General features: G+C 37.2%; 1 protein-coding gene and 1 long non-coding RNA gene across 10 annotated transcripts in view; one reads left to right on the top strand and one right to left on the bottom strand.

The window, feature by feature from the left end:
- The window catches only part of CATSPERD (cation channel sperm associated auxiliary subunit delta), a 147,557-nt gene that overhangs the window by 67,167 nt on the left and 53,019 nt on the right, over positions 1-27,371 (bottom strand). For 7 of the 8 annotated variants that reach the window (XM_072601918.1, XM_072601915.1, XM_072601919.1 and 4 more), the window contains 2 exons: positions 15,943-16,032; positions 6,524-6,606 (listed from right to left, as the gene is read on the bottom strand). In XM_072601918.1, the coding sequence (XP_072458019.1) occupies positions 6,524-6,606; positions 15,943-16,032 (173 nt within the window). The remainder of the gene's footprint in view (positions 1-6,523; positions 6,607-15,942; positions 16,033-27,371) is intronic. The other variant, XM_072601917.1, reaches the window with a different exon arrangement.
- On the top strand, positions 430-27,371 carry LOC140499927 (uncharacterized). 2 transcript variants are annotated; one of them, XR_011965592.1, is made up of 5 exons: positions 430-1,619; positions 3,983-4,081; positions 6,986-7,047; positions 18,753-18,889; positions 23,777-27,371. It is a non-coding gene; the product is annotated as an uncharacterized lncRNA (long non-coding RNA). The 2 variants fall into 2 exon arrangements; XR_011965591.1 differs by having other exon boundaries at positions 3,983-7,047.

Below are 27,371 nucleotides of genomic sequence, written 5' to 3'. Positions count from 1 at the left end.
TTCAGGCGCCTTCAGGATTATTTTTCCTGAAATCTTAAACTTTGATGGGGTTGGGGTAAGTCCTTCCCATTCCCAGCTTCCAAAGGACTCCCACTAGCTTGACCGACATCCGAAAAATTCCCTTTAAAGTTAACCGTGGGACAGAGACCAATTTGTGTTAAATCGCCTCTGTACTAATTAGGTCTCCTCTGAAGATGGATCTAGGAAAATCAGCTAGCTATGGATCAGTCAAAAACTAGAATTAGAAATCCGGCTGACAAGACTCCGGCTTCTCATATGTCAAGTCATTACCAACCTGATGATCACAGGTATTGCCAGCTCTAATATCAATTAACTAGATAGCCCTAAATTACGTTGGTCACCACAGGGCTTTTTTGGACCAGTCAAAGGTATTTTATATTAAAGCTAAATTAAGTTTGAAGGCCGACAAAACATCTAGCCAGCAGAGGGAATGTTTCATCTTGGGCTTGCTGACGTGGCTGAGCGAGGACAAAAGGCAGAAGCCGCTTCCTTTTAAGGCTCATGGAGTTGCTTCAGCACTAGCTGAGTACTAGCAAAATCCTTTCTTCTCCAATCTGTCCTTCCCTTCACTCCCTCCACCCTATTCCTCACCCCTTTCCTCCCTCCCCCTTCCCTTAAAGACCTCTGATCTGGGGAAGCCTAGCCGCTGTCTTTTTCCCCTCACCTTCCCCTACCTGCCTTAGCCCCGAGGAACCGCTGTTCAAGCCTTGTTGCCTCCTCCTTCTCCCTTCCCGCTTTCCCTTTAAGGACTCTGGTCTTGAAGAGGACAGTTACAATACACCTACGAACTAACATGCTTCTAATTGCTCTCTCTCTGTGTTGTTTTGTGTGCGTGTGTGTGTGCGAGCTCCAGCTGTATTTGTCCTATCATCAATTTGTCTGTCAGTGTACATCTCTGTCCATATCATGTGTGCTGTGAATGAGTCTGTTATCTTGTAAGATTGTAATGCAAGCAGCCCGACTTCAAGGGCTGCAGCTAGGGAAATAAACAAAACTTTTAACACTTTTTCTTGTTGTTCTGGTCTGGCTAACCTGGAATTACAATGGAAAGTTAGATCACCTGAGGTAAAATCATTTTAGCAGATTTGTATGTTGTGAGATTAATCATAAAAATTTCGGGAACTGATCATTTGAAATTACTGGAAAAAAAAGAAAAAAAATAACTTCTAAGATTGTGGGTAGCCCTAAAAATTCACCTTGCTAATCCCGATCCCCTAACATTCCCCACTCCCTCTCAGAGTTAAGGGAGTATCTCAAAACGGGGATTCTTTAGTAACCACAAGAGTTCATGTTAACCCCTCTCATCCCAGATCTAATTATAGAGAGGAGAATGTAGGAGAAGTGTAGTGGCAGCAACTTGAAGTGATTCTAACAGTTCTGTGCCCTCCTTTTAGCCTGCCTTTCTAGGTAAAGCTTGAAAATGTCACCTAGGTCCTACACATTCTGCCCTGTCCCAGCAGCTGCAAACTGCCTTAGGCTCAGTAAATTCTGCAACTGTGGGAAAAGAGAAAGATGGATGAATTAGGCCTGTGGCCAGCGTTCCCTAGACTCTGTCCGCAAAAATCACCACCGCTGGCACACCAGCTTCTCTGCTCTTGGTAAGCTTCACTTCTCTGTTTCAGTTGCAAAAAATATTTTATCTGTTTGACCCGTTTCCTTATTTGTAAAACTAAAAATAATTATGGTTGTTATGGGATCAAAATGATAAAATGCTTGTAAAATGCTTAACATAATGACAGGTATATGTTACATACAATGTTATTATCTCTCTAATGTAACTGTTAACTTTGAAGTGGTTTTAATTACTAAAAGTAATAAGATCAATAATATCTGGAAATGCAAATACTACCATCTGAAGTTATTGTTGTGTTAAAACTATTTCTAAGACTGTATTTCTGAATTTCTTTTAGATTGTGAAAATTGAGTGACCATTGTAATCCAGAAATGGTGTTAGACAAAGCAATTTTTAATCTGAATTTTGTTGAAACTAAAAAGATGTTGAGAAAATTGTGTAAAACCAGTTAATGTTTCTTTATCAGTCCTGCTAACCTTGTCTTACAATGTTTTATAATTGCCATTTAAAAAATCAGGTATTTCTACCTTTGCATGTTAAAAAGTTGCAGCTAAAACAATTTGGCTATCATCTATGAAGTTGTAGGATTATTAACTAAGTTATTTTGGGATTACTATTTTAATGCTGAAACCTAAAATTGTTAAGTGATTACTGTGTGTGGAAAGAAGGGAATGGAGTGAAAACTTTATTTAGATTCTTTCTGCCCATTCAGAACAGTCCTCCCATTCATGTGGGCAAGAGCATCAGCCCTAGGAAAGAAATTTGTTCTAAGTAGCTCCTAAACAATGAATATGACTTGCTCAAAAGTTGTGACAAATAGAAAGAATTTTTAACACTTGGTTTTTACATCAGGACAAGTTTTAAATTTGAGAAGGAAAGATCTTAAATGGAATCCTGTATGTGAGTCCTGGTAAATCTTTATTGCTGATTGCAATTCCATGAGAATAGAAATAACTGTATCTGGCTGTGTTGTGATTAGTGAGACTTGCTGTTTAAGGTAAAATGCATTTGGGACCACAACTATTTTTGTTTTGAATTTGAATTTGGGTATAGTCATCTGCATTAATTTCACTCTATTCTGAATTCAAGCAGAGTAAAGGATGTTTTATCCTGTCATTTTTGGTATGTCACATGTCCCTGCTTTTTCCTTCTATAGTAAATTTTTATGATCAATAGCAAGTGACCAGCAAAACAAAAGAGCTCTTTTGTGTAATCTTACTGGGAAATCTAATATTATTTTTATCTGAAATTAGAACATGTGCAGAAATTTTTATACACTACTTAAGACTCACCTTAAGATGTTCCCATTGTTTAAAAGGATTTTAAAAAGCAGTAGTGTTTTTCTGTGTCAGTCTCTTACTGTTACCAATGTGATATGCCATTACACCTTCTTGACTAAAGCATTTTGTGATATCTAGAAATACTGCAATAATTAATAATTCAGTTTGTTACAATACTTTGAGAATTCATATTACTTAAGGACATTTTTTGTAACAACTCAGTTTTAATGAATCCCAATTTTAAAGATTTATTTTTGCTTTAAGGATAAAAGAAAGAGATATCAATCATTTTAAAAGTTTCCAACTAATTTTCTTCATAAAAGTTTAGTGAACGCCAGAATAAATTTTAAACTGTTTTTAAAGAAGGGAAATACTTTTAGAAGAAATGTTTTGAAAAATCTTGTGTGATTTTTTTTTAGAAGGGCTATTAAAATTTCAAAATAATTCACTGTTAAAATAAGCTGTGAAGAAGAAGAGATCTTGCTGTTTTGATCTGAATTTGTAGTCATTCTATGGCCTAAGTCAGAGTGAAAATCTGCATTTGAATTTATTATATGTAAAAGATCTAAATCCAAAGTATCTCATTCTTTCAGAGTGAGTATAATTAGGGAAGAATAACACACTTGTGAAACAAAGACATAATTCCATCAAACTATAAGATTAGCCACTAACCTCTTTGCTTTGTTTAAGCTGGAATAGGATTCCAGTACAGTTATGCTAGTAAAAAGTAATAACTCATGAGCTAACTTGTCTTATGGTTAAAATGTAAAAGCAAGTAGAATAATCTGAAGAATAGGATTGAGAGATTTGGAAAAGACATTACATTCTGATTGAAACTATGAAAGATAGATATGGTTTGAGAACAAATGTGGGTTATCTAAACTCCTCTTGTTCCTAGATAGTTGTTCTAGATACTTTTGTGTCAGTTTCAGATGGTTTAAAGTCTGAGGAAGTGTTTTAAGAAGACAGAAAAAAAATTATGAAATTTAATTTGATAATTAATAGCTCAATCAATTTTGAGATGACCCTATCTGAAGGATACCAGTCAATATTTATTTGCTATACAATTGAGACTGCAATTTACTATTGTTTGAAACTTTGATTACAGGAATAGTTGTCTAAGTTATCATAAAGCCAATTGACATGTGCTGCAGGCTAACAGTGGATGCTTGGAAAGGTTTTGAAGATGACCTTGGACATGGCCTAGGTAGGATCTTCCTAACCCTATTTCCCAAATGTGCTATGTCCTTTCTGAAAAAGGAAATTCCCCACCTGATTACTTCTAAGCCTGTTTTAGCACCTGGTGACCACATGATTAGCTGTCAGATAATGGCTCAATCCTGGAATCAACTAGAACTAAGGAAATCCTTTCTCTCTGTTAACATTGTCCCTCTTTTTCTTTTATAGCAAATCTTTATAATCAAGAAGTTCTGTAAGTACAATACTAATTCTATCAAATAACAAATGGAAATTGGAACATCTCTGAGTTATTATAATGGGATGCAGGAATAAATAGCTTACAATTTTAACCTATATTCCTGGCCAAATAAAGAAATGTAATATAGAGATAACATCAAGGAAATGATTAGACCAGGTAATAAGGCAAAGATGTAATGTGATAAATGTCTAATTAAATAGAACAGCAAATTTTGAGGAAAAGCAACAGGATCAGACTGATTCCTCTAAGAATTATATACTGATGTATATGATTGGCTTCTAAAATTTATCATGTTTTTGATAATAAGATCTCAAATTTGAATTTTTACATAAAATTTGTATAAGGCAGTGGTAAAATTATTTCTTCTTTGTTAAAACATTTGTCCAATAATTTAAAAGGGCAGATGAGTTCATTTTATAGTTGAACCCTCATATTTTAAAAGATTCTTATTCCAGGTACAGGATTTAGATAAAGACAAAAACACCAAATACTAAACTGAAATTCTCTGAAATTTCAAAAATGGAGAACAAATTTTAAATGATTATACTAATTTATATTGTGAGAAGTATCTGGGAACTTCTAGATCTGAACTCCATTTTGGAACTGTCCCAAGAATAAAACCTATTGTCAAAGGAAGGATATCGAGACATCAGATAACTACATGATAAATCTGGGATTCAAAAAAGTGATGTTTGAATGAAAATTACGAATGGATTACTGAGATACAAGGAACTTAACGTTAATTAACATTGGAAATAATAATTGCATTTATTTGTATGGTTCATGTTCAATTTTCTTGTTTATCTTGGTGACACGCAAATCTCCCTTTCAAAACTAGTCTATTGTGAGCCGTCTAAGTTTTAATCTGTACCTGACTTAATGTAAAAATGCAATTTTGTGAACTGTAAGAAAAACTTTATTGTGTTATTTGAACCTAGTCCTGTGTGGCTGGGAAACTGAACTATCTCTATGTGTCTTTAGTCATGTTAACTATGTTGTACTGTTTCATCTCAATTATCAAATCATATGCTTTCTGGGAGACCCTGTCAGGTTTTCTGTATAGACTCTTGGATCCATTTGTCACTTCCATTGCCACTGCTCCTGAGTAAACCATGCCCTCCAATTTTGAAGAGGCCTGAAGAAGATGACATCAGGCATAGACAGCTTTCCCAAGAGCCTGAACTGGACTTACATGAAGAATAACTCTCATACTTCTGATTATTTAGAATTTTGTTCATATCTTTGCTGGTCTACAGGCGAAGCTTTCAGCTTGCCTTTGACTAAAAGGAGGGAATGATAATATTTAAAATAAATTTAGGAATAATCTCTTTGTTCTCTCTGAAGCAAACTCAAAGAACAACAAAAGTAAGATAGGGCTGACAACATTCCTTAAGAGACCTTTAACCTAAGATAGTTTTTCTGAATAATGAAACGTTTTACATATCTTCATATTTTGTGGACATACACTATGTTATGGCATGTTAATGGTAAAGAAAACACAGACATCTTGGGCCATAATTTCTATTTGAAACTTTGTCAAACTGTTATCTTATTGTATTTACAACCTATGCAATTAAGAAATTCCTTGCAAATGGTCTAGTTAATCACTCATGGAGACCATAAATCTGTTTTAGGACATAGAACACCTTCTTTGTCCTAAAACAGATTTAAGCCTGGCCAATTTTTGCATCAGCAGTCAGATAATATTGGGTTCTGCAGTACTATATAACCATTATTTTAAAGGGAATGAATTAAATAACAAATGTATGCATTTAGCCTCTTGCTTTTTCTTTAACCAGACTTTCAGGTCAACAGCATCTTGGGTCTGGAGTCAGGAAGACTCATCTTCCTGAGTTTAAATCTGGCTTCACACACGTCCTAGCTGTGTGACTCTGGCCAAATCACTTAACCCTGTTTGCCTAAGCTTCCTCATCTGTCAAATGAGCTGGAGAAGAAAATGGTAAAACATTCAAATATCTATGCCAAGAAAATCCCGAATGGGGTCACAAAGAATTAGGCACAAATGAAATGACTGAACAACAAAAAGTGCCAGTTAGTACAAAGTAAGAAATGATTTCATGGCCACACAGGCAGTGAGTACTGGACTTCAAAACCATGTCTTGTATATGCCCAGTGCTCACCAGAGAGTCCTTGAACAGACTAAGAGCTGTCTCTTACTCTTGTCTTTCTCTAGGTAAAAAAAATACTTACTTTAGTTATAGAAGTTGACAGCAATCCCAGAGTGCCATAATAAAAATCAGCATCTGAAGTTCCAAGTGCCAATTCATTGTCATCTAGGAAAAAAATCACAAATGTTCATTTTTAAATTTTGAATATTTAAAATTAAAACTGGGAATAATGAAAAGGTAATAGTCATATTTAGACTTTTCTGATAGATTTCCTACTTGCTACCAGTTCCTTACATTATCAAATTCTTGATAATAACACTTGACTGTGCAGTTGGTAACTGAAGTCCTTGGTTGAACACTTCATTATGGGCCCCTTTACTGTGATTAGATACTGACCCTTTCATAAGTTTATGCAGAATGAGTAGAACAAGGTACTTTTAGAGGGTGTGTGAAAGACATTTTTTTCAGTAAGCACTCATAGAACAAAGGATTTATGCCAAATTACACTTTGAAGATAATTTAATCTAGTTTCCTCATTTTACAGATGAGGAAACTGAGACCCAGAAAGGAAAAATGACTTGTCTTCCCTCACAAGTCACACGAGAGGTAAGCAGCAGTACTGGGTTCTTTTGACTCCAAAGCCAATGTTTCAACTACACTAATACTGTTCAAATTCCCTCAAAATGAATATTTTAAAGTTGTTCATAGAGTCATGTAAACCACACACAATTCAATTCAAATCAGAAAGGATCCATTAAACAGCCACTGTCTGACAGGCACCTTTACACTTGAAGACCTTACATGTTATTGGGGAAAACAACTTATAACCAACCACTAGAAGGTAGCAACAACCCAGGATTGCGGTCTTACAATAAAGGGTAGTTTGAAAGAATCTAGACTTAAAATAGCTAATATATCTAGCTAGTAGTTTTAAACTTTGCCAAACACTTTCCATGTTATCTCATTTGATCTTCATAATAATTCTGTGCTTGGAAGTATACTCATTAAACATGCCAATGGCTTTTGTCCCTGAATCAGAGAGAGAAAATTCTGGCCATGGACTGGGTGGTTGGAAGGTCATTCTTCCCTGTATTCCTTCCAGGGCTGTCCTGCACCTTAAACCCCCAAAGAGGCATAAGGTAATGCTAAGGAAAGGGTGTTTGTGAGAAATAAGATTAGATAGGCTGAGCAACTAGGGCCAACTGCACCAGTCTTTAGTAAGGCTAGGGGGTATCTGGCTTTTTTGTTTTGTTTTGATTTCCCCAATGCCTTAAGCAAGAACCATAGATTTTTGAAAAGCAAAACAAATAATCCTATCGCCCCCCCCAATCTCATAGTTTTATACCTTTCCAGTTTAGCTTCTGCTTTTTCATTCTACCAGGAAAAGGTGCGAGTGATGTCTTTTAATTTATATTTTATTTTTTAAATTAATTTGTTTTCAGTTTTCTACAATCACTTCCATATATCTTAGATTTTTCTCTCTCACTCCCCCTCTTTCCCTCCTCCCTCTCCCCCCTCCCCGAAATGGCATGCAATCCTATGTAGGTTCTACACATACATTCTTATTAAATATATTTTCACCTTAGTCATGATGCATAGAAGAATTAAAATGAATGTGGGAAACCATAAAACTAAACAAAACATAACACAAGAGAATATGGTCTGCTTCATTCTCCGATCCAATTCCATAGTTATTTTTCTGGACATAGAAGGCATGTTGCCTCGAGTCCATTGGGAAATTTTTAGGGCCTTGCATTGCTGTGAAGAGCTAAGTCTACCAGAAAAATTTCTCACACACTGTGGTTGTTGCTGCGTACAAAATTCTCCTAGTTCTGCTCCTTTCACTCAACATCAGTTCATATAAGTCCTTCCAGGCCTCTCTGAAGTCTTCCTGTTCATCATTTCTTATAGCACAATAGTATTCTACTACATCTATAAACTACAACTTGTTCAGCCATTCCCCAATTGATGGGCATCCCCTTGATTTCCAGGTTTCGGCCACCACAAAGAGTGCTGCTATAAATATTTTTGTGCATGTGGGACCCTTTCCTATTTTTATGATCTTTTGGGAATACAGTCCTAGAAGCAGTATTGCTGGGTCAAAGGGTATGCACATTTTGTAGCCTTTTGGGCATAGTTCTAAATTGCTCTCCAGAATGGTTGGATCAGCTCACAGCTCCACCAACAATGAATTAGTATTCCAACTCTCATACATCTTCTCCAACATTTATCATCTTCCTCTTTTGTCATGTTAGTCAATCTGATAAGTGTGATGCAGTACCTCAGAGTTGTTTTGCTTTGCATCTCTCTAATCAATAATGATTGAGAGTATTTTTTCATATGATTATAGACAGCTTTAATTTCTTTCTCTGAAAACTGCCTGTTAATATCCTTTGACCATTTATCAATTGTATTCTTGTACATTTGACTCAGTTCTCTATATATTTTAGAAATGAGGCCTTTATCACAGACACTAGTTGCAAAAATTCTTTCCCAGTTTTCTGCTTCCCTCCTAATATTGGTTGCATTGGGTTTGGTTGTGCAAAAACTTTTCAATTTCATGTAATCAAAATTATCCATTTTGTACTTCATAATGTTCTCTATCTCTTGTTTGGTCAAAAATTTCTCCATTCTCCATAAATCTGACAAATACACTATTCCTTGCTCGATTAATTTGTTTATAGTATCAGTCTTTATGCCTAGATCATGTATCCATTTGGACTTTATTCTTGTGTATGGTGTCAAGCACTGGTTTATGCCCAATTTCTGCCACATTGCTATCCAGTTTTCCCAGCAATTTTTGTCAAACAGTGAGTTCTTATCCCATAAGCTGAGGTCCTTGCATTTATCAAACAGTAGATTGCTGTATTCATTAACTACTATGTCTTGAGTACCTAACCTATTCCACTGGTCCACCCCTCTATTTCTTAGCCAGTATCAAGTAGTTTTGATGACTGCTGCTTTATAATACAATTTGAGGTCTGGTAGGGCTAGGCCACCTTCCCTAGCATCTCTTTTCATTAGTTCCTTTGATATTCTGGATCTTTTGTTCTTCCAAATGAATTTTGATATTATTTTTTCTAGCTCTAGAAAATAATTATCTGGTAGTTTGATTGATATGGCACTGAATAAGTAAATTAATGTAGGTAGAAGTGTCATTTTTATTATATTAGTCTGACCTGCCCATGAGCAACTGATGTTTTTCCACTTGCTTAGATCTGACTTTATTTGTGTGAAAAGTGTTCATATAGTCCCTGGATTTGTTTTGGCAGGTAGACTCCCAGATATTTTATAGTGTCTACTGTAGCTTTAAATGGGATGTCTCTGTCTATCTCTTACTGTTGGGCTTTGTTAGTAACATATAGAAATGCAGATGATTTATCTGGGTTTATTTTGTAACCTGCAACTTTGCCAGAGTCGTTTAATATTTCAAGTAGTTTTTTTACTTGATTCTCTGAGATTCTCTAACTATATCATCATATCATCTGCAGAGTGATAACTTAGTTTCTTCTTTGCCTATTCTAATTCCTTCAGTTTCTTTTTCTTCTCTTATTGCTAAAGCTAACATTTTTAGTACCATACTGAATAACAGTTGTGATCATGAACATCCTTGTTTCACCTCTGATCTTACTGGAAATGCATCTAGCTTATGGCCATTACATATAAAGCTTGCTGATGGTTTTAGGTAGATATTAATTATTATTTTATGGAAGGTTCCATTTATTCCTATGCTCTTCAGTGTTTTAAATAGGAATGGGTGTTGCATTTTGTCAAAAGCTTTTTCTGCATCTATTGAGATAATCATATGGTTTCCGTTAGTTTTGATGTTGATATGATAAAAAATGCTGATAGTTTTCCTAATATTGAACCAGCCCTGCATTCCTTGTATAAATCCTACCTGATCATAATGTATTATTCTCATGGTAAGTTGCTGTATTCTTTTTGCTAATATTTAAAATTTTTGCATCTATATTCATTAGAGAAATTGGTCTATAATTTTGTCTGTTTTGGTTCTTCCTGGTTTAGGTATCAGAACTATATTTGTATCATAAAAAGAATTTGGTAGGACTCCTTATTCCCTAATTTTCCCAAACAGTCCATATAGTATTGGAATTAACCATTCTTTAAATATTTGATAGAATGCACTTGTAAATCCATCTGGCCCTGGAGATTTTTTCCTAGGGAGTTCACTGATGCCTTGTTCAATTTCTTTTTCTGAGATGGGGTTATTTAAGTATTCAACTTCCTCTTCTGTTAATCTGGGAAGTTTATATTTTTTTAAATATTCATCTGTCTCATTTAGATTGTCAAATTTATGGGCATACAGTTGGGCAAAGTAATTTCTGATTATTGTTTTAATTTCCTCCTCGTTGGAGGTGAGTTCACCCTTTCTCTTTTTTGATATTGGTAATTTGGATCTCTTCTTTTTTTTTTTTAAATCAAATTGACCAAAGGTTTATCAATTTTATGGGTTTTTTCATAAAACCAACTCTTAATTTATTAGTTCAATAGTTTTCTTCATTTCAATTTTATTAATGTCTTCTTTGGTTTTCAGTATTTCTAATTTGGTATTTACTTGGGAATTTTCAGTCTGTTCTTTTTCTAGTTTTTTCAGCTGCATGCCCAATTCATTGATCTCCTCTTTTTCTATTTTATTCATGTAGGCATTCAATGATATAAAACTTCCCCTAAGAACTGCTTTTGCAGTGTCCCATAAATTTTAGTAGGTTGTCTCATTATTGTCATTCTCTTGAATGAAGTTGTTAATTGTTTCTATGATTTGTTGTTTAACCCACTCATTCTTTAGGATTAGATTATTTAGTTTCCAATTAATTTTTGGTTTATCTTTCCATGGCCTTTTATTACATATCATTTTTATTGCATTATAATCTGAGAAGGATACATTGAGTCTCTCTGCCTTCTAGTACATGGTCAATTTTTGTATATGTGCCATGTACCACTGAGAAAAAGGTATATTCCTTTCTATACGCATTCAATTTTCTCCAGAGATCTATCATATCTACCTTATCCAGAATTTTATTCACCTCCTTCATTTCTTTTTTGTTTATTTTGAGGTTAGATTTATCAAGTTCAGAGAGGGGGAAGTTGAGGTCCCCCAATAGTATAGTTTTCCTGTCTATTTCTTCCTGTAACTCCCTTAACTTCTCCTATAAGAATCTGGATGCTATACCACTTGGAGTATATATGTTTAGTAATGAAATTGCTACATTGTCTATGATGCCTTTTAGCAGTATATAGTTTCCTTCCTTATCTCTTTTGATTAGATCTATTTCTGCTTTTGTTTTGTCTGAGAATAGGATTGCTACCCTTGCTTTTCTTACTTGAACAGAAGGACAATATATTCTGTTCCAATCTTTTACCTTTACCCTGTGTGTATCGCTCTGTTTCAAATGTGTTTCTTGTAAGCAACATGTTGTTGGATTATGGTTTTTAATCCATTCTGCTATCTGCCTCCGTTTTACGGGAGAGTTCATCTCATTCACATTCACAGGTATGATTACTATCTGTTTTTCTCTCCATCCTCTTTCCCTGTGTTTATGCTTTTAGTTCTCCATTCTCCCTTACCTCCACAATAGAGTTTTAATTTTTGACCACCACCTTTGTCAGTCTTCCCTCCCTTTTACTCCCCATTTCCCTTACTACTTTTTCCCTCCCTTTTAACCTCTCCTACCTTTTCTTTCACCTTTCCCCTCCTACTGCCTATAGAGTTAGTAAGATTTCTGTAGTTAACTGAATTTGTTGTTCCCTCCCTCAACCAAATCAGATGAGAGTAAATCTCAAATGATGCTCATCTCCCTACCCTCTTTCCCTCACTGGTAATATGTTTTTGTGTCTCTTCCTGTGATGTAATTTACCTTCTTCTACCTTCTCCTTTTCACATCTCTGGTTACAATCTCTTTGCACCCTTAAATCATATTTTTATCATCACATCATTTAATTTATACCTACTCCCTCTATCTATGTATATCCCTTTTAAGTATCATAATAAAAATATAATTCTCAAGATTAATAGGTATCATCTTCCCTTATAGGGAGGTAAACAGTTTGCCCATATTGAATAACGAGTTCTTTTCCCTGTTTTCCTTTTTATGCCTCTCTTGAGACTTGTGTTTGAAGATCAGATTCTCTACTGAGCTCTCGCCTTTTCATCAGGAAGGTCTGGAAATCTCTTCTTCATTGAATACCCTCTCCTTGCCTGAAATATTATGCTCAATTTTGCTGAGTAATTGATCATTGGTTGTAGTCCCAGCTCCTTTACCTTACAGAATAGCATATTCCAATCCCTCCAGTCTTTTAATGTAGAAGCACAAGGTCTTGTGTGATCCTGACAGTAGCTCCTCGATATTTGAATTGTTTCTTTCTGGCAACCTGCAGTATTTTCTCCCTCACTTGATAGTTCTGGAACTTGGCAACAACATTTCTTAGTATTTTCAGTTTGGGATCCTGTTCAGGAGGTAAACGGTGGATTCTTTCAATGACTATTTTGCCTTCTGGATCTAGGACCTCAGGGCAGTTTTCCTTAATGATTTCTTGGAAGATATTGTCTAGGCTCTATTTTTTATCATGGCTTTCTGGTAGACCAATAATTCTTAGATTTTCTCTCTTGGATCTATTTTCCAGATCAGTTGTTTTTCCAATGAGATATTTTACATTTTCTTCTATTTTTTCATTCTTTAGATTCTGAGTGATTCTTGATGTCTCATAGAGTCATTAGATTCTATTGCTCAGTTCTAATTTTTAATAGATTGTTTTCTTCAGTTAACTTTTCCATGTCATTTTCCATTTGTCCAAATGTTCCTTTTAAAGAGTTATTTTCTCCAGTTAGGTTTTTGTACTTCCTTTTCCATTAGTCCAATTTTCCTTTTCAAGGAGCTGTTCTCTTCAGTGAATTCTTTTATCATATTTTAAAAATCATTGGCCAGTTTTTTTCTTCTACTTCTCTAATTTGGCTTTTAAAATCCTTCTTGAGCTCTTCCAAAAATGCTCTTTGGGCTTGAGACCAGTTCATGTTCCCTTCTGAAGTTTCAGACGGGAGTACGATCTCTTTGGTATTCATGTTTTGGTCCTTGTCCCCATACAAAGATTCTATTGTCTTTTCTTTTCTGGTTTGCTTCTTGCTCATGATGATCACCCTTTTTCTGGCTTTTAAAGTGGATCTCTGCTTCTGGACCACAGGAGGCTCTCTCCCACCATTCTTGTGCTTAGAACTTGAGACTTTGTGTATTGAGGCCTCTGGTTCTTTCAACTGGAAACTAAAATGCTTCAGCTTACTTGGTGCTGAGCTGGCTGGTGTGCCAAAATAGAGGCCAGGTGAAGTCTGAGTTTCCCCTGAGTTACCCTGGAGCTAGCTGCATTAAGTGTGGGGAAAGGGAAGTCTAATTTCCTGACCTAGAGCATAGGGGAGCTTAGCAGTTGGTGAACCCCATCTGTGCTAGTGTCTTTCCAATTCCCCTGACTGTGCTGACGCACGCCTGGGGTCCTGGTGTTGGCGATTGTGGGCTCCATCCCCCTGGGGCTCAGGATCTCCTTCTGATTTGCTGAGGTGGGGCTCTCTAGGACAACTCCAGTCCTGCACTGGTCCCCTTCAGCCACAGCAACTGGGACCCCACTTTGCAATTTTCCTAGCCTCACAGCTAAGAGACTGTTCAACCTTTTGGCTGATCCCACTGTTCCAGGATTTTTTCTGGGGAAATATTCTCTGGGTTTTTCAAGGTCAACAAGGGGAGGAAGATAGCATTTACCAATCACTCCACCATCTCAGCTCCTGGGAGTTCAAGTAGGTGATTCATAGACATTTAATCTGCAGGCTGATAGTCTCAGGAGTGGCTGCTGCAGTTACCTGAGGTAGTGCGGTTCTTTCTTGCTCACTTGCACTGGAATCTCATCCTGGGCTGATAGATTTCAAAATCCACAGTGCTGCTCTTGCTTCAGACTGCCCAGGGCTTCCTGCTTGGCTCCAGGGTCTGCACTGGTACAGCCTGTGTGCTATGCATTCCCCAGCCCCGTCAACAGATCTTTCAGGCTTTTCTGCATTGGAAATGTGCCACACTCTGACTCCTATTGTATTCTGCCACTCTAAAGTTTGTTCAGATTCTCTTTTTAGAGGTATCTGAAGGAGTTTGTCTTAGAGCTTAGGTGAGTATGAGCTCTCACTCCACCATCTTGGCTCTGCCCAAATTGCTGGGTGATGTCTTTAGGGCTGCTCCATGTGTCTGGGAAGTTCAGACACCTCCCTCCTAGAGAGATCCCACTGTGGGGAGAAAATCTGACCCTCCAGGCCTGTTACCTTCCTCTCTTACTATACTAGAAAGAAATATAGCTTCCAGGGTCTTTGCTGACTTAGGGCCTCTTGCAAGGATGCTAGGTCAAGTCTTGACAGAAGGACTGTTACAGAAAAGTAAATACAAAATATGTACAAGGTTTGGCTATTTTTAAAAACTAGATGGCCTCTCAAGTCCTCTCAAACTCTCAGTCTGTGATTCTATGATCCTAAAATCTATGAAATGATTTCTGGAGATCAGCAGCACATAGAATACTAGTAATTAACTGTGAGTAGGGAGGGGGCTGTCAAGATAAATCTGATACTTGAACTGAGGGTCCTGTGTAGGAAAGATGCATCCTAGGCATAGAAAGAATTGAAGCAAAGGTGTGGCTAGGAAAGATGGAATGTCATGTAATGGAAATTAGAGTCAGGCTAATTTGACTGGCATGGAGAATACTTAAAGGAAAGTGATATACATAAAATTGAGAAAGGTAGGTTAGAGCCAGATCATGAAGGGCTCTTATTTTCAGAAGAGGCAAGGGGGTAAAGGAAACCACTGGAGTTTCTTGGGCAATGGAGGATTGTAATCAGACTGGTTCTTTAGGGAATATCAACTTAGCAGCCAAGTGAACAGTTTACAAAGAAGAGAGGCTAGAGGCAGGGAGGACATTAAAGGCTATTGGAAAAGACCAGGGGAGAAATGATGAAGGCCTGAACCAGGATGGCAGCTGTGTGAGTGGAGAACAGCAAGGAGGGGAAAGGAGGAAGAAGAATCAGCAATATTTAATATCAACTTGGATGGGAGGAATGAGGGAAAGGGAAGAGCCAAGAGCAAAGGGTAACTCTAAGATGGTGAATCTGGGTCACTGGGATGATGGTGGGGCCCTCACAAGAAACACAAAAACTCAGTTTGCTTGGCCCAATTGCTAGGTGCCTTCTCCAGGCCAAAGCAATAGTAAATCATCAATTAAAGGTGCTTCAAAAAGTCAGATATGTCCCACAGCGAACTAGGGAAACCTGGTTCTAGGTCTTTCCTATGGCTAAAAACTAGCTCCAATAACTAGTAATTAGTTATTATGGACAATTAAAACTATGAATTTCTCAAACTCAGGGGAATTAGATTGCCTTGTACTCAGAGAGACAAGAAACCTTCTACATTCTAGACTATCATTCCCATGGGGGTAGGAGTGGGAAATGAGGTGAAGGAAGATACTTACAGCCAGCTATGATGCTAACGTTTTTTCCAGAAAGATGAAGGAAATGAAAAGATTGATCATTTTTAACAGGAATTTCTTCAACAAGCTGACCTGGGCAGGGGAAAACAAATATATACAAAACAAATATTAGGGCTAGGGTTCTTAAGAGAAAAGCTGTAGCAAGAGACATGGTTTTTAAACTCTAATTTCGGTAGTTCTGAGTTACAGTTCCAAAGAGCGAAACACATTTATGATTAAATTCAGAGAAAATAGTGATAGTGGTGTTGTTTTAAGTAAATTAGATTGCTTTCTTAAAAAAAATTTTAGGGGTCACAGTTTGTATGTCTCTTTACTTGACACTTGGTATAAGGCCATGTAATGCTTGGAGCACTACAGTAAATCAATCAGCGGGTTGCCATTTTTAAAGTTACAGGATATATGTGACTATATTAATTATTCAATGAGTGGTGCACAAGATTGGTCTCCTCCTTGAGTCACTTTAGTTTTCCTTTACTTTCAAATGGTTGAAGTTTCCTCTCTGGCCACCAGAAGTTACTCTGTCTAGCGTACTCCCTACATTACCCCAGCTTGCAGTCATAAATTGTTGCAGGGAGCAATTCAAACTAATACTGGTTGGACTTGAATTTAAGCTAGGGGAAAAATTACATAGTTCTCAAAATATAAAATACATGAAATCATGAGCTGAGCTCTCCTTAGAGTGGCAGAGTCAACAAAAGATCAGGGTGAGATATTGTTCCAGCCCAAGACAACTTAGGAGGTCAGAAAGAGAGATCTATGAGTTTTATAGAACTAGAAAAAATAATAACAAAATTCATCTGGGAGAACAAAAGGTCAAGAGTATCAAGGGAATTTATTTTAAAAAAATGTGAAGAAAGGTGGTCCAGTCACACCAGATCACAAACAATATTACAAAGCAGTAATCATTAAAACTAGTACTGGCTAAGAAATAGAGTAGTGGATCAGTGGGACAGATTAGGTACACAATACACAGTAGTAAATGATGATAGTTATCTAGCATTTGACAAACCCAAAGACCCAGGCTATTAAGGTAAGAATTCATCATGTGACAAAAACTGCTGGGAAAACTTGAAAGCAGTTTGGAAGAAACAAGGCATAGACCAACATTTCACACTGTTTACCAAGATAAGATCAAAGTAGATAAGTAATTTGGCCATAAGGGGTGATATCATGAGTAAGTTAGGGGAGCATGTCAATTCTATGAATAAAGGAAGAGTTTATGACCAAATAAGAGATAGAGAGGATCATACAAAGTATAATAAATAATTTTGATTTTGTACAAACAAAACTTTTGCACAAACAAAATCAGTGCAGACTAAGCCCTTCACAGCAATGCAAGGACCTAAAATATTCCCAAAGACTCTTGAGGCAAAATGCCATCCACGTCCAGAGAAAGAACTATGGATCAGAAGCAGAATGAAGCAGACTATTTTGCCTTGGGTTCTTTTATTTTTGTTTTGTTTTGGTTTAACTCAAGGTTTCTTCCATTCATTTTAATTCTTCTATGCAACATGACTAATGTGAAATCAAAACAAACTCTGAGATACCATGTCACCTTTCAGATTGGCTAACATGACAAAACAGGAAGATGATAAATGTTGGAGATGTGGGAGAGTTGGAACACTAATTCATTGTTGGTGGAGCTGTGAGCTGATCCAACCATTCTGGAGAGCAATTTGGAACTACGCCCAAAGGGCCACAAAAATGTGCATACCCTTTGACCCAGCAATATTGCTTCTAGGACTGTATCCCCAAAAGATCATAAAAATGGGAAAGGGTCCCACATGTACAAAAATATTTATAGCAGCACTCTTTGTGGTGGCCGAAACCTGGAAATCAAGGGGATGCCCATCAATTGGGGAATGGCTGAATAAATTATAGTATATGAATGTAATGAAATATTATTGTGCTATAAGAAATGGTGAACAGAAAGATTTCAGAAAGGCCTGGAAAGACTTATATGATCTGATGCTGAGTGAAAGGAGCAGAACCAGGAGAACTTTGTACACAGCAACAACCACAGTGTGTAAGGATTTTTTCTGGTAGACTTAGAACTTCATTGCAATGCAAGGACTTAAAAAATTCCCAATGGTCTTTTAGGGCAAAATGCCTTCCACATCCAGAGAAAGAGCTATGGAATTCAATTGCAGAATGTAGCAGATCATTTTCTTTTGTAAGTTTTGGTTTGTTATATGATTTGTCCCATTCATTTTGATTCTTCTATGCAACATGACTATGGCGAAAATGTATTTAATAGGAATGTATTGTAGAACCTATATAAAATTGTATGCTGTCTCAGGGAGGGAAGGAAGAGGGAGGGGAAGGAGGGAGAGGGAGGGAAAAAAAATCTAAGTTATATGGTAGTGATTGTGGAACACTGAAAATAAATTTTAAAAATGACAAGGGGGGTGTTTCAAACAAGTCTCTATGAACTGATGCAAAGTGATATGAGCAGAACCAGGAGAGCATTGTAGGAGGCGGTGGTCTCGGATAGAGCAGCCAGCCCCAGGAGGAATCCTGTAGAGCAACCATTCCCTTGAGAACATGACCTGACCCTCATCTTGACATAGTGTGCAAAGAACAATTGTTGGCTAAGCATAAACAGCCCAAAGGAGCAAGGAAGTCCAATATGTTACAGATAAGAAGAGAGGCATGCAATGTGATTAACGATTCTCACACTTTACTCAGGTAACTACTGTAAAAAGACTATATAGACCCTTATCCTCAGAATAATAAACGGAGAGCTGTTCTTTACGTTCACTGCCTGACCTGTGTCTTTTCTTTTTTCACAGCATTCACAATTGGCAGGCCCTGTGGCAGGACCATGGCCCAACAGGGACCATCCTGACTGTGACCACATCCTGATCGCCATCAGCGGCAGGAACCTGAGGGATCGCCCTTGAAAAATGGAGCTCTGGACAGTGCAAAGGTAAGGGGGAAAAAACTGCGCCTCCTCATTAGGGAGGGCTTCTTTAAAGTTAAGAGTCAGTCACCAGGCTTAACGGGATAAGGCACACAAAATGAAAGCAGAATCAGAAAGTAGTTTACAAAAGGCAGTTTTAAAAGGAAAAAGGTGGCAAAACGAAAGTAAAATGAGACTCACACACTCAAAGAATAAAGGCAGGGAGTATTATTTAAAGGTCTTAAAGAAAATAGAGAGAGAGGCCTATTGATAAAGTCACAATTGGAAGAATTTCTCAGCCGTGTGGAAAAATGTTGTCCATGGTTCCCAGAAGAAGGGACTATAGACTCCAAAAAATGGGAGTCAGTAATCAAATGAGTGAGTATTATAGGGGGGTAGGTCCTTCAGCTTTCCCTGTAACGGCATTCTCTATTTGGAGTATTCTCCAGGTATGTTTACAAAAACCTGAGGAAATGCCCTTGGCCAATAAAGTTTTAAAAATAGACTCTTCAGTGAGGACAGAAGAGGATGAAGAAGGAGAGATTTTAGAGAAGGCAGAACATATATATATATAAGTGAGGGAACTTCTCCCACTGCTCCCCCTCTATATCAATTGAAGTAATCAGTGTGGGAAGGACAAACACAAAAACACCAAGAAAATATAGTGCAGGCAGCCATTAGAAGAACAGCTGAGAAAGGGGAAGAGATCCCACAAGAAATGAGATTAGCACTACCAGTTATAGAGACACAAGACCCAAACAATCCTGGGAATATAATGATGAGAGCATAGAGGTTTTGATCTGAAGTTGCTAAAAGAATTAAAACAGGGTTCTGTAAATTACGGGCCTAATAATCCATATGTTCAGTCACTGCTGGAGTCCATCTCACCCTATAGCCTTAGCAGATTGGTATGCATTAGCATACTTTAGAAGGAGGAGACTACTTAATATGGAAGTCAGAATTTTACGAACAATGTTCTGATCAGGCAAGAAGGAATCGGCAAGGGAACGTTAATGTGATATTTGAACAATTGACACACATAGGGGCTTATACAGATTTAGCTAATTGACTGAATTATCTGCTTTATACTTACAAGCAGGTAATGCAGTATGCTCGTGCTGCATGGCTAAACGCCATTTACAAAAGTAATTCAAAAACCAACACAACTATTTACAGATTTTTTGGATAGACTTACCCTAGCTATTCAAAGAAGTGTTAATGATGCACAAACTGCTCAAATATTATTACAAAAATTGACTATGGAAAATTGCAATGAGGATTGTAAAGTAGCCCTAAGGGGTGGATGCCCTAACATGACCATAGTAGAAATGATACAAAGAACTAATTCGGTGGGCACCACTCATTACCAGGCAGTGGTGATGGCAGCAGCAAAGGCTAATGCCCTGCAAAGCAAAAAGAAATCAAGCAGGTGCTACAACTGTGGGCAATTAGAACATATGAAAAGAGAGTATAGACAATCAAAATTAGAAACATCTCAAGGACAAGCCTCAAAGCCTTCTACCCCCTGTCCTAAATGTCACAGAGGAAGACATTGGGCATCAGAATCTTGCTCCCAATATGATTGATTCAGCAGTTGATATCAGAAAACTCCAATCAGAGCCCGCTCCAGCCCCAACAAACAATGGAAGCAGCTCTATCTTTGATCCCGCTGATCAGCATTCCAAAACAATAATAAGTGATTTAATTCATGCCACCCTAGATAGTGCTGGATTTGATCCACCACCCAGAGTTTCATATAGGATAACAGCAGGTGTGGGTGTGAGGGATTTACGTACTGGAATCTACGGACCACTCCCACAAGGGTATTTTAGATTGATAATTGGGAGGAGCTCTACCTCTATCCAAGGTCTTTTAGTTATACCTGGAGTGGTTGATGCAGATTATACAGGAGAAATCATGATCCTTATACAGGCCACACAACATTCAAATATTTTAATAAAAAACGGGGAAAGAATAGCACAATTAATGATAATAGAATACCAGAGTACTGGAAAATTTCAGAACAAAGCATGAGGGGCATTAGGATTCAGCAGCACAGGAAGGGAAGCATATTTGACTCAAACCATAACAGAATCTAGACCTATGGCTGAAATAGAAATTGAAGGTAGAGTTTTTTTTCAGGGCTACTGGATACAGGAACTGACAAAACAGTTATTGCAAGAAATCAGTGGCCAGAGGAATGGCCTCTGATAATGACGGATTTAATGGTACAAGGGGTAGGCAAAGCAAAAAGACCAAAGCAAAGTGCCCATTGATTAAAATGGCAGTATGAAGATAAGAAAAGAAAGATTAAGCCATACATCTTAGAACAAGTCCTGGTAAACTTGTAGGGAAGAGACATATTACAACAATTAGGAACCATTTTGTATACCCCCTCACAAAATTTTTGGGAAGGGTCACTGTTGAAGTAGACAGAGCCAAAGTGCCACCCATACATTGGAAATCTGGCCCCCCAGTATGGGTGGAATAGTGGCCCTTAACTAAAGAAAAAAATACAGACTCTTGAGGAAATAATTAAAGAACAATTAGACAAAGGGCATATTGAACCATCTCATAGCCCATGGAATTCTCCTATATTTGCCATAAAAAAGAAATCAGGAAAATGGAGAATGCTTACAGATTTAAGACAAGTAAATGAAAGGATGGAAACCATGGGTAGTCTACAACCTGGGTTGCCATCTCTTAATATGATACCAAAAACTTGGCCAATCTGGATTGTTGATTTAAAAGATTGCTTTTATACTATACCATCGCAAAAAGAGGATTGTCAATATTTTGCATTTTCTCTACCCTCTGTAAATTTGAGAGAACCACACAAAAGATATTAATGGAAAGTATTACCTCAGGGAAAGAAAAACAGTCCAACCACGTGTCAGCAATAAGTTGCTAGAGCCTTACAATCTCTCAGGGAAAAATACCTGGAGGCATACATAATCCACTACATGGATGGTATTTTATGTGCTCACCCAGATGCAAGTATTCTTCAAGAAATGTTACAAGATGCTAGGAGAGGGAGAGGCAAGGCCTAGTAATTGCCCCAGACAAAATTCAAACGGCACCACCCTATAGTTACTTAGGACAGATTGTTGAAACAGAAACAATAAAACCTCAAAAGATACAGATTAGAAGGGATAATTAAAGAACACTCAATGATTTTCAAAAACTATTAGGAGATATAAATTGGATTAGACCTCATTTAAACATTCCAACCAATGAATTGGGAGAGTTATTTAAAATACTCTGAGGAGACTCTGATTTTCCCCTCGGAGAATCAATCCACAAGCTGAAGAACAACTAAGGAAAATAGACCAGACCATTCAGCAATGGTCAAACATTTAGAATTCAGGAAGGCAAACCAACTGAGGTTACTATTTTACCAACACCAGTGATACCATTTGGGGCTATACACCAACAGACTAAAATCATTGAATGGACATATCTACCATACCAATAAACAAAATTATTACTACATATCCTCAACTAGTAGCTCAGTTAGCAAAGAAGTCCATACAACATCTTAGGGTACACACAGGGAAAGAGCCAGGCATACTTCATCAGCTATTTATTCAAGACCAACTCTATACTCTCATTTCTCAAGATAGAAACTGATGGGTTTTACTCACATGTTATCAAGGCAAAATAGACAATGTCTTTAGTACTCCATTATTTCATTTTATGACATCGTATCAATGGATTTTTCCTTATACAATAAAGTCTCAACCTATTACATAGGCTTTAACTGTGTTCACTGACACAACAAAAGATAACAGAGCTTCTTATTTTATCCCTCAACGAGCTAAGAAAATTATAAATACACCATTTAATTCCACACAGCAAAATGAACTTTATGCAGTAATACAGTTGCTTAAGGATGTTCAATTACCTGTTAACATAGTGTCAGATAGTAAATACACCGTTTATGTAGTACAGCATATTGAAACAGTACATATCCCTCATTCTAATAACGTTAATACATTCCAATTATTTTCAGAACTCCAATTACAAGTACAATAGAGGCAAAATCCGATATACATAGCACATGCATTCCCACACTCACCTCCCAGGTGATATAGCAGCAGGAAATGCCATCGCAGATCATCTTACCACTTCTGCCTTATATATATTCTCCATCCAAGAAGCCCAAAAATTACATCTACAGTTTCATCAGTCTACAAACTCGTTACACAAACAACATAACATTACAAGAGAACAGGCTCATCAAACAGTCAGATCATGTTCTCAGCGTATACCATATCTGCCAACACCCTCTAACACTTCCATTAATCCCAGAGGACTCAAACCTTTGCAAATCTGGCAGATGGATGTTACTCAGTATCCATCTTTCGGACGGCTGAAATATATTCATATTATAGTAGACGCATATTCTTCTTTTACCATGGCTTCTTTACATACTAGCGAAACCTCAAACCATGTCATAGACCATCTCTTTTATTGTTTTTCTATACTGGGAGTTCCAAAACAACTAAAGACTGACAATGGACCATCATATACTAGTCATCAATTCAAAAAATTTTGTCTCTCTTTCCAAATAGACCATATTACAGGAATACCTTATAACCCAACAGGTCAAGCAATAGTGGAAAGAAAAAACAAAGACATGAAGATAATTTTAGAAAAACAAAAAAAAAGGGGGGGAAATGATTCATAGGCCAAAAAGAAGGCTAGATCAAGCAATATATACCATAAACTTTTAAATGCCAGATCATGAGGGCTGTACCCCAGCTTAAAAATACTTTAAAGAACAGAAAGAAAAATTAAGAGGAGATATGTCAAATATTGTGGTCATATGGAAGGATTCAAAGACAGGGTTATGGTCTGGAAAAGCAAAATTATTAACCTGGGGACGAGGGTATGCTTGTGTGCTTCCCACAGGAGAAACAAAAGTGGTATGGATTCCAGAAAGGAACATGAGGATGTTGGCAGATCCGAGGATGGAATTGGAGAATTTCATCAGCAACTTTCATGATTGACATTGCAGAAACGAACAAGGAGAGGGTAAAGGCAAGACCAACATCACTGACGTCGACAGAAAACACCGATTGCAGATATCACCAAAGGACTTTTATTTCTGACTATTCAAGGAGGATTTTGTCAAGGAGTAGAGGAAGTAGAATTATGGACGTATATGGATAATTCTCCATTCCTAAAATTGACCACACAGGAAAGTAAAGTAAATGAGATTGTAATGATAGGAAATCATTCAGAGATTTTTGGGTATAAGGCAGTGAGTTATGAAGAAGGAATGGCAAACACAACTTATTCTTACTCTGGTCAGGCATTTCACACACACCACACACCACACACCCCCCCCATTTACTTTACCACTAGTAATAACACTGAACATTGTGTTCAGGTGAAAAATAGGACAAAAACTGCCCGTATAGTAGATCAGAGTCCAGGTATATATTGGAAGATCAGTCTTCTCTCTATAATAACACAGAAAAGTACCCTAGGAAAGATACCATCATGCTTGAACCGTACAATAAATTGGACTAAGAACAGATATCCATCATGGCTTAAGTGTCAGACACCTTATCGGGGAATATACAATATGAGTGGGACACTATTGCAAATTTGGACGCATTAGGATCATACATAACCATGGGATAAGCCTGGGTGGGTCACTGATATCGTTGAATCCCCAGGATGGAAACCACAAAATCAAATCTGGAAAGCATTTGCTGCCTTAAATTATACTGTGGTGGTTCAAAACTGTACAAGCACAAGATGCTCTAGTTACTCTGGTATACCAGAGCCATCATGTTTGCCTGTTTGACGGGAAAACAAGTATTCTTGATTTGTAACAGTTCTATCACAAATTTCACAAAAGAAAAGGATATCTATAATCTAATTTGTCCAAATAGTACAGTCCAACAATGTTGAAATCCTAGTACACCAGGAGAATTGATCTTTATATTAGAATAACCCCAACAGGCGATTTTCCCTGTAAAAATAAGAAAGGGATGGTTTGCTGCACCAACCATCTGATGAAACATTTTATGCGTTACAAAAAGAACTGAGAGAAAAGAGGTTTATAGAATGGGTTATTGCTGGAATTGTTTAACTTGTTACTATAATTGCTTCTTTACCAACTTTTGTAACTGTTATGCAAAATTCTCTTTACCAACTTCTATAACTCTATCCACAATTCTATTCAAACTGCTGATTTTGCTCAAGATTTAGCAAAAAATGTATCTCTAGCACTTAAGGCACAAACACGTATTGATTGTGATTTTTGACAGAAATTGGATACGTTAAAACAGGCTACTGTATATGTAGGAGATGAGCTTGAATATGTGAAGTTTAGGATGAATTTGCATTGTGATTATCGATATTTATCTCTCTGTTACATCTATTCCCTATAATAGTACTCATACCCTGGGATAAGATTAAGTATCAGTTAAATGGGGTTTGGGGAAATTCCAAGCTTAGCGCAGATATACTGAGTCTTGCTAATTATACTACTAATCAAATTGCTAATAGTCATATACCTGGAATTGGTCCCAAGGATATAATTAAGGATATTTGGAATGCATTGAAGAAGGTTAACCCATTGCAAAATATGACCTCTTTATTAATGCATTTTATACCACCATTGATAATATTGGATATCCTTGTTCTCTGTGGTGTACCTTTGATCAAAGGCATTATATGGCAACTCTCTAACACAAGCACAAACTTGCATCTTTATAGGTGGCAAACAAAAAAGGGGGAGATGTAGCAAACGGTGGTCTCGGGTAGAGCAGCCAGCCTCAGGAGGAATTCTGTAGAGCAGCTGTTCCCTTGAGAACATGACCTGACCCTCAACCTGACATAGTGTGCAAAGAACAGGTGTTGGCTAAGCAAAAACAGCCCAAGGGATCAAGGAAGTCCAAGATGTTACAGATAAGAAGAGAGCATGTAATGTGATGAACAATTCTCATTTTAGGCACTTAACTGCTGTAAAAAGACTATACACACCCATAATAAATGGAGAGCTGTTCTTTACTTTCACCACCCGGCCCATATCATTTCTTTTTTCATGATCTCTCAGCATTCACAATTGGCAGCTCCCATGGCAGGACCGCAGCAGTACATAGTAGCAACAATATTGTAAGGATGATCAACAGTGAAAGAATTAGCTATTTAGTCAAGACAATGATCCAAGACAATTCCAAAGAACCCTTGATGAAAAATGCTATCCACTTCCAGAGGGGAACTGATGAATTCTGCAGACAGAATGAAGCATATTTTTCTTACTTTCTTGCTTCAGATCAGACCTCAGAAACTTACTAGCTCTATGATCATAGGTAAGTCACTTAATCTCTGTTTGCTTCAGTTTCCTCAACTGTATAATGGGAATAATAACAGCGCCTACCTTCAAGTGTTGCTGGGTGGATCAAATGAGATAGTATTTGTAAAAAGCACTTAATATAATGCCTGGCACATAGTAGTCACGATATAAAAGCTTATTCTATTCCTTTCTCCCTAGAATCAAATATAATACTCTGTTTGGCATTGAAAGTTTGTCAGAGTTTGGCCCCTTCCTAAACTCCTAATTTTTTTCTCCATTCACTCTACAGTCCAATCATGCTGGCCTCCTCATTCTTCCTCACAAAAACTCTTTCATGTCCAGTGTCTGTGCCTTTGTATTGGCTGTCTCCATGCTCTAAGTGTGCTCCTCACCTTCTCTGTCTTAGTATCTCCGACGTCCTGTAAAACTCAATTCAAATGTCACCTGCTACAGCCAGCCTTTTCTGGCACACTTGCTCCCAGCTGTTATTTTGCACTTTCCCTATAAGGTTACCTTCCACCTACTCTCATGTATCTTGAATATGTTTTCCTGCATGTTGTTTCCCCCTTTAGAAAGCCATAATTCCAAAGGTTTGAAGATGAATTATGCCACCTACTTCTGCCCAGTGATAATAGGCTTAAGAACCACAATGGGGACATAAATTTTTGGATATGGCTTATGTTGAAATTTGTGGTGCTTAACTATATGTGCTTGTTATGATCCTTTGGAATTATCTTGGATCACTGTATTGCTGAGAAGTGTTAAGCCAATCATAACGGATCACTGTACAATATTGCTGTTACTGTGTACTGTGTTCTTCTGATTCTACTCATTCACTTTGCATCAGTTCATCTAAAATTTTTCCAGATTTTTCTGAAACCAATCTGCTCATCATTTCTTTTTTTTTCCAGTCAGAATTTTATTTGGAAACATCACTGTGAGCCCTGGTTCCATGCTAGACAACACCACTGGAAACACATGTTCAACATGTTCCCAAATCATACAAGTCTTAGTAATACCAGGACACTATAGCAATCTTGAATTTCAAATGATCACATCCAAGGAATTCTCAGTACTTGACATTTAACCCCACAGTGTAATAATATACCTATATTTAAGATTAATATATAGCATGGGAAATTGAAAATTCTTGCTCCATAAATGTTACGAACATGTCAAATCTTTATAAATAAA

This window comes from Notamacropus eugenii, chromosome 4, assembly GCF_028372415.1.
Source record: "Notamacropus eugenii isolate mMacEug1 chromosome 4, mMacEug1.pri_v2, whole genome shotgun sequence".
In the NCBI taxonomy this organism is placed as follows: Eukaryota; Metazoa; Chordata; class Mammalia; order Diprotodontia; family Macropodidae; genus Notamacropus; species Notamacropus eugenii.
The sequence above is the reverse complement of the archived record's forward strand: the minus strand, read 5'-3'. Positions and strand labels throughout refer to the sequence as shown.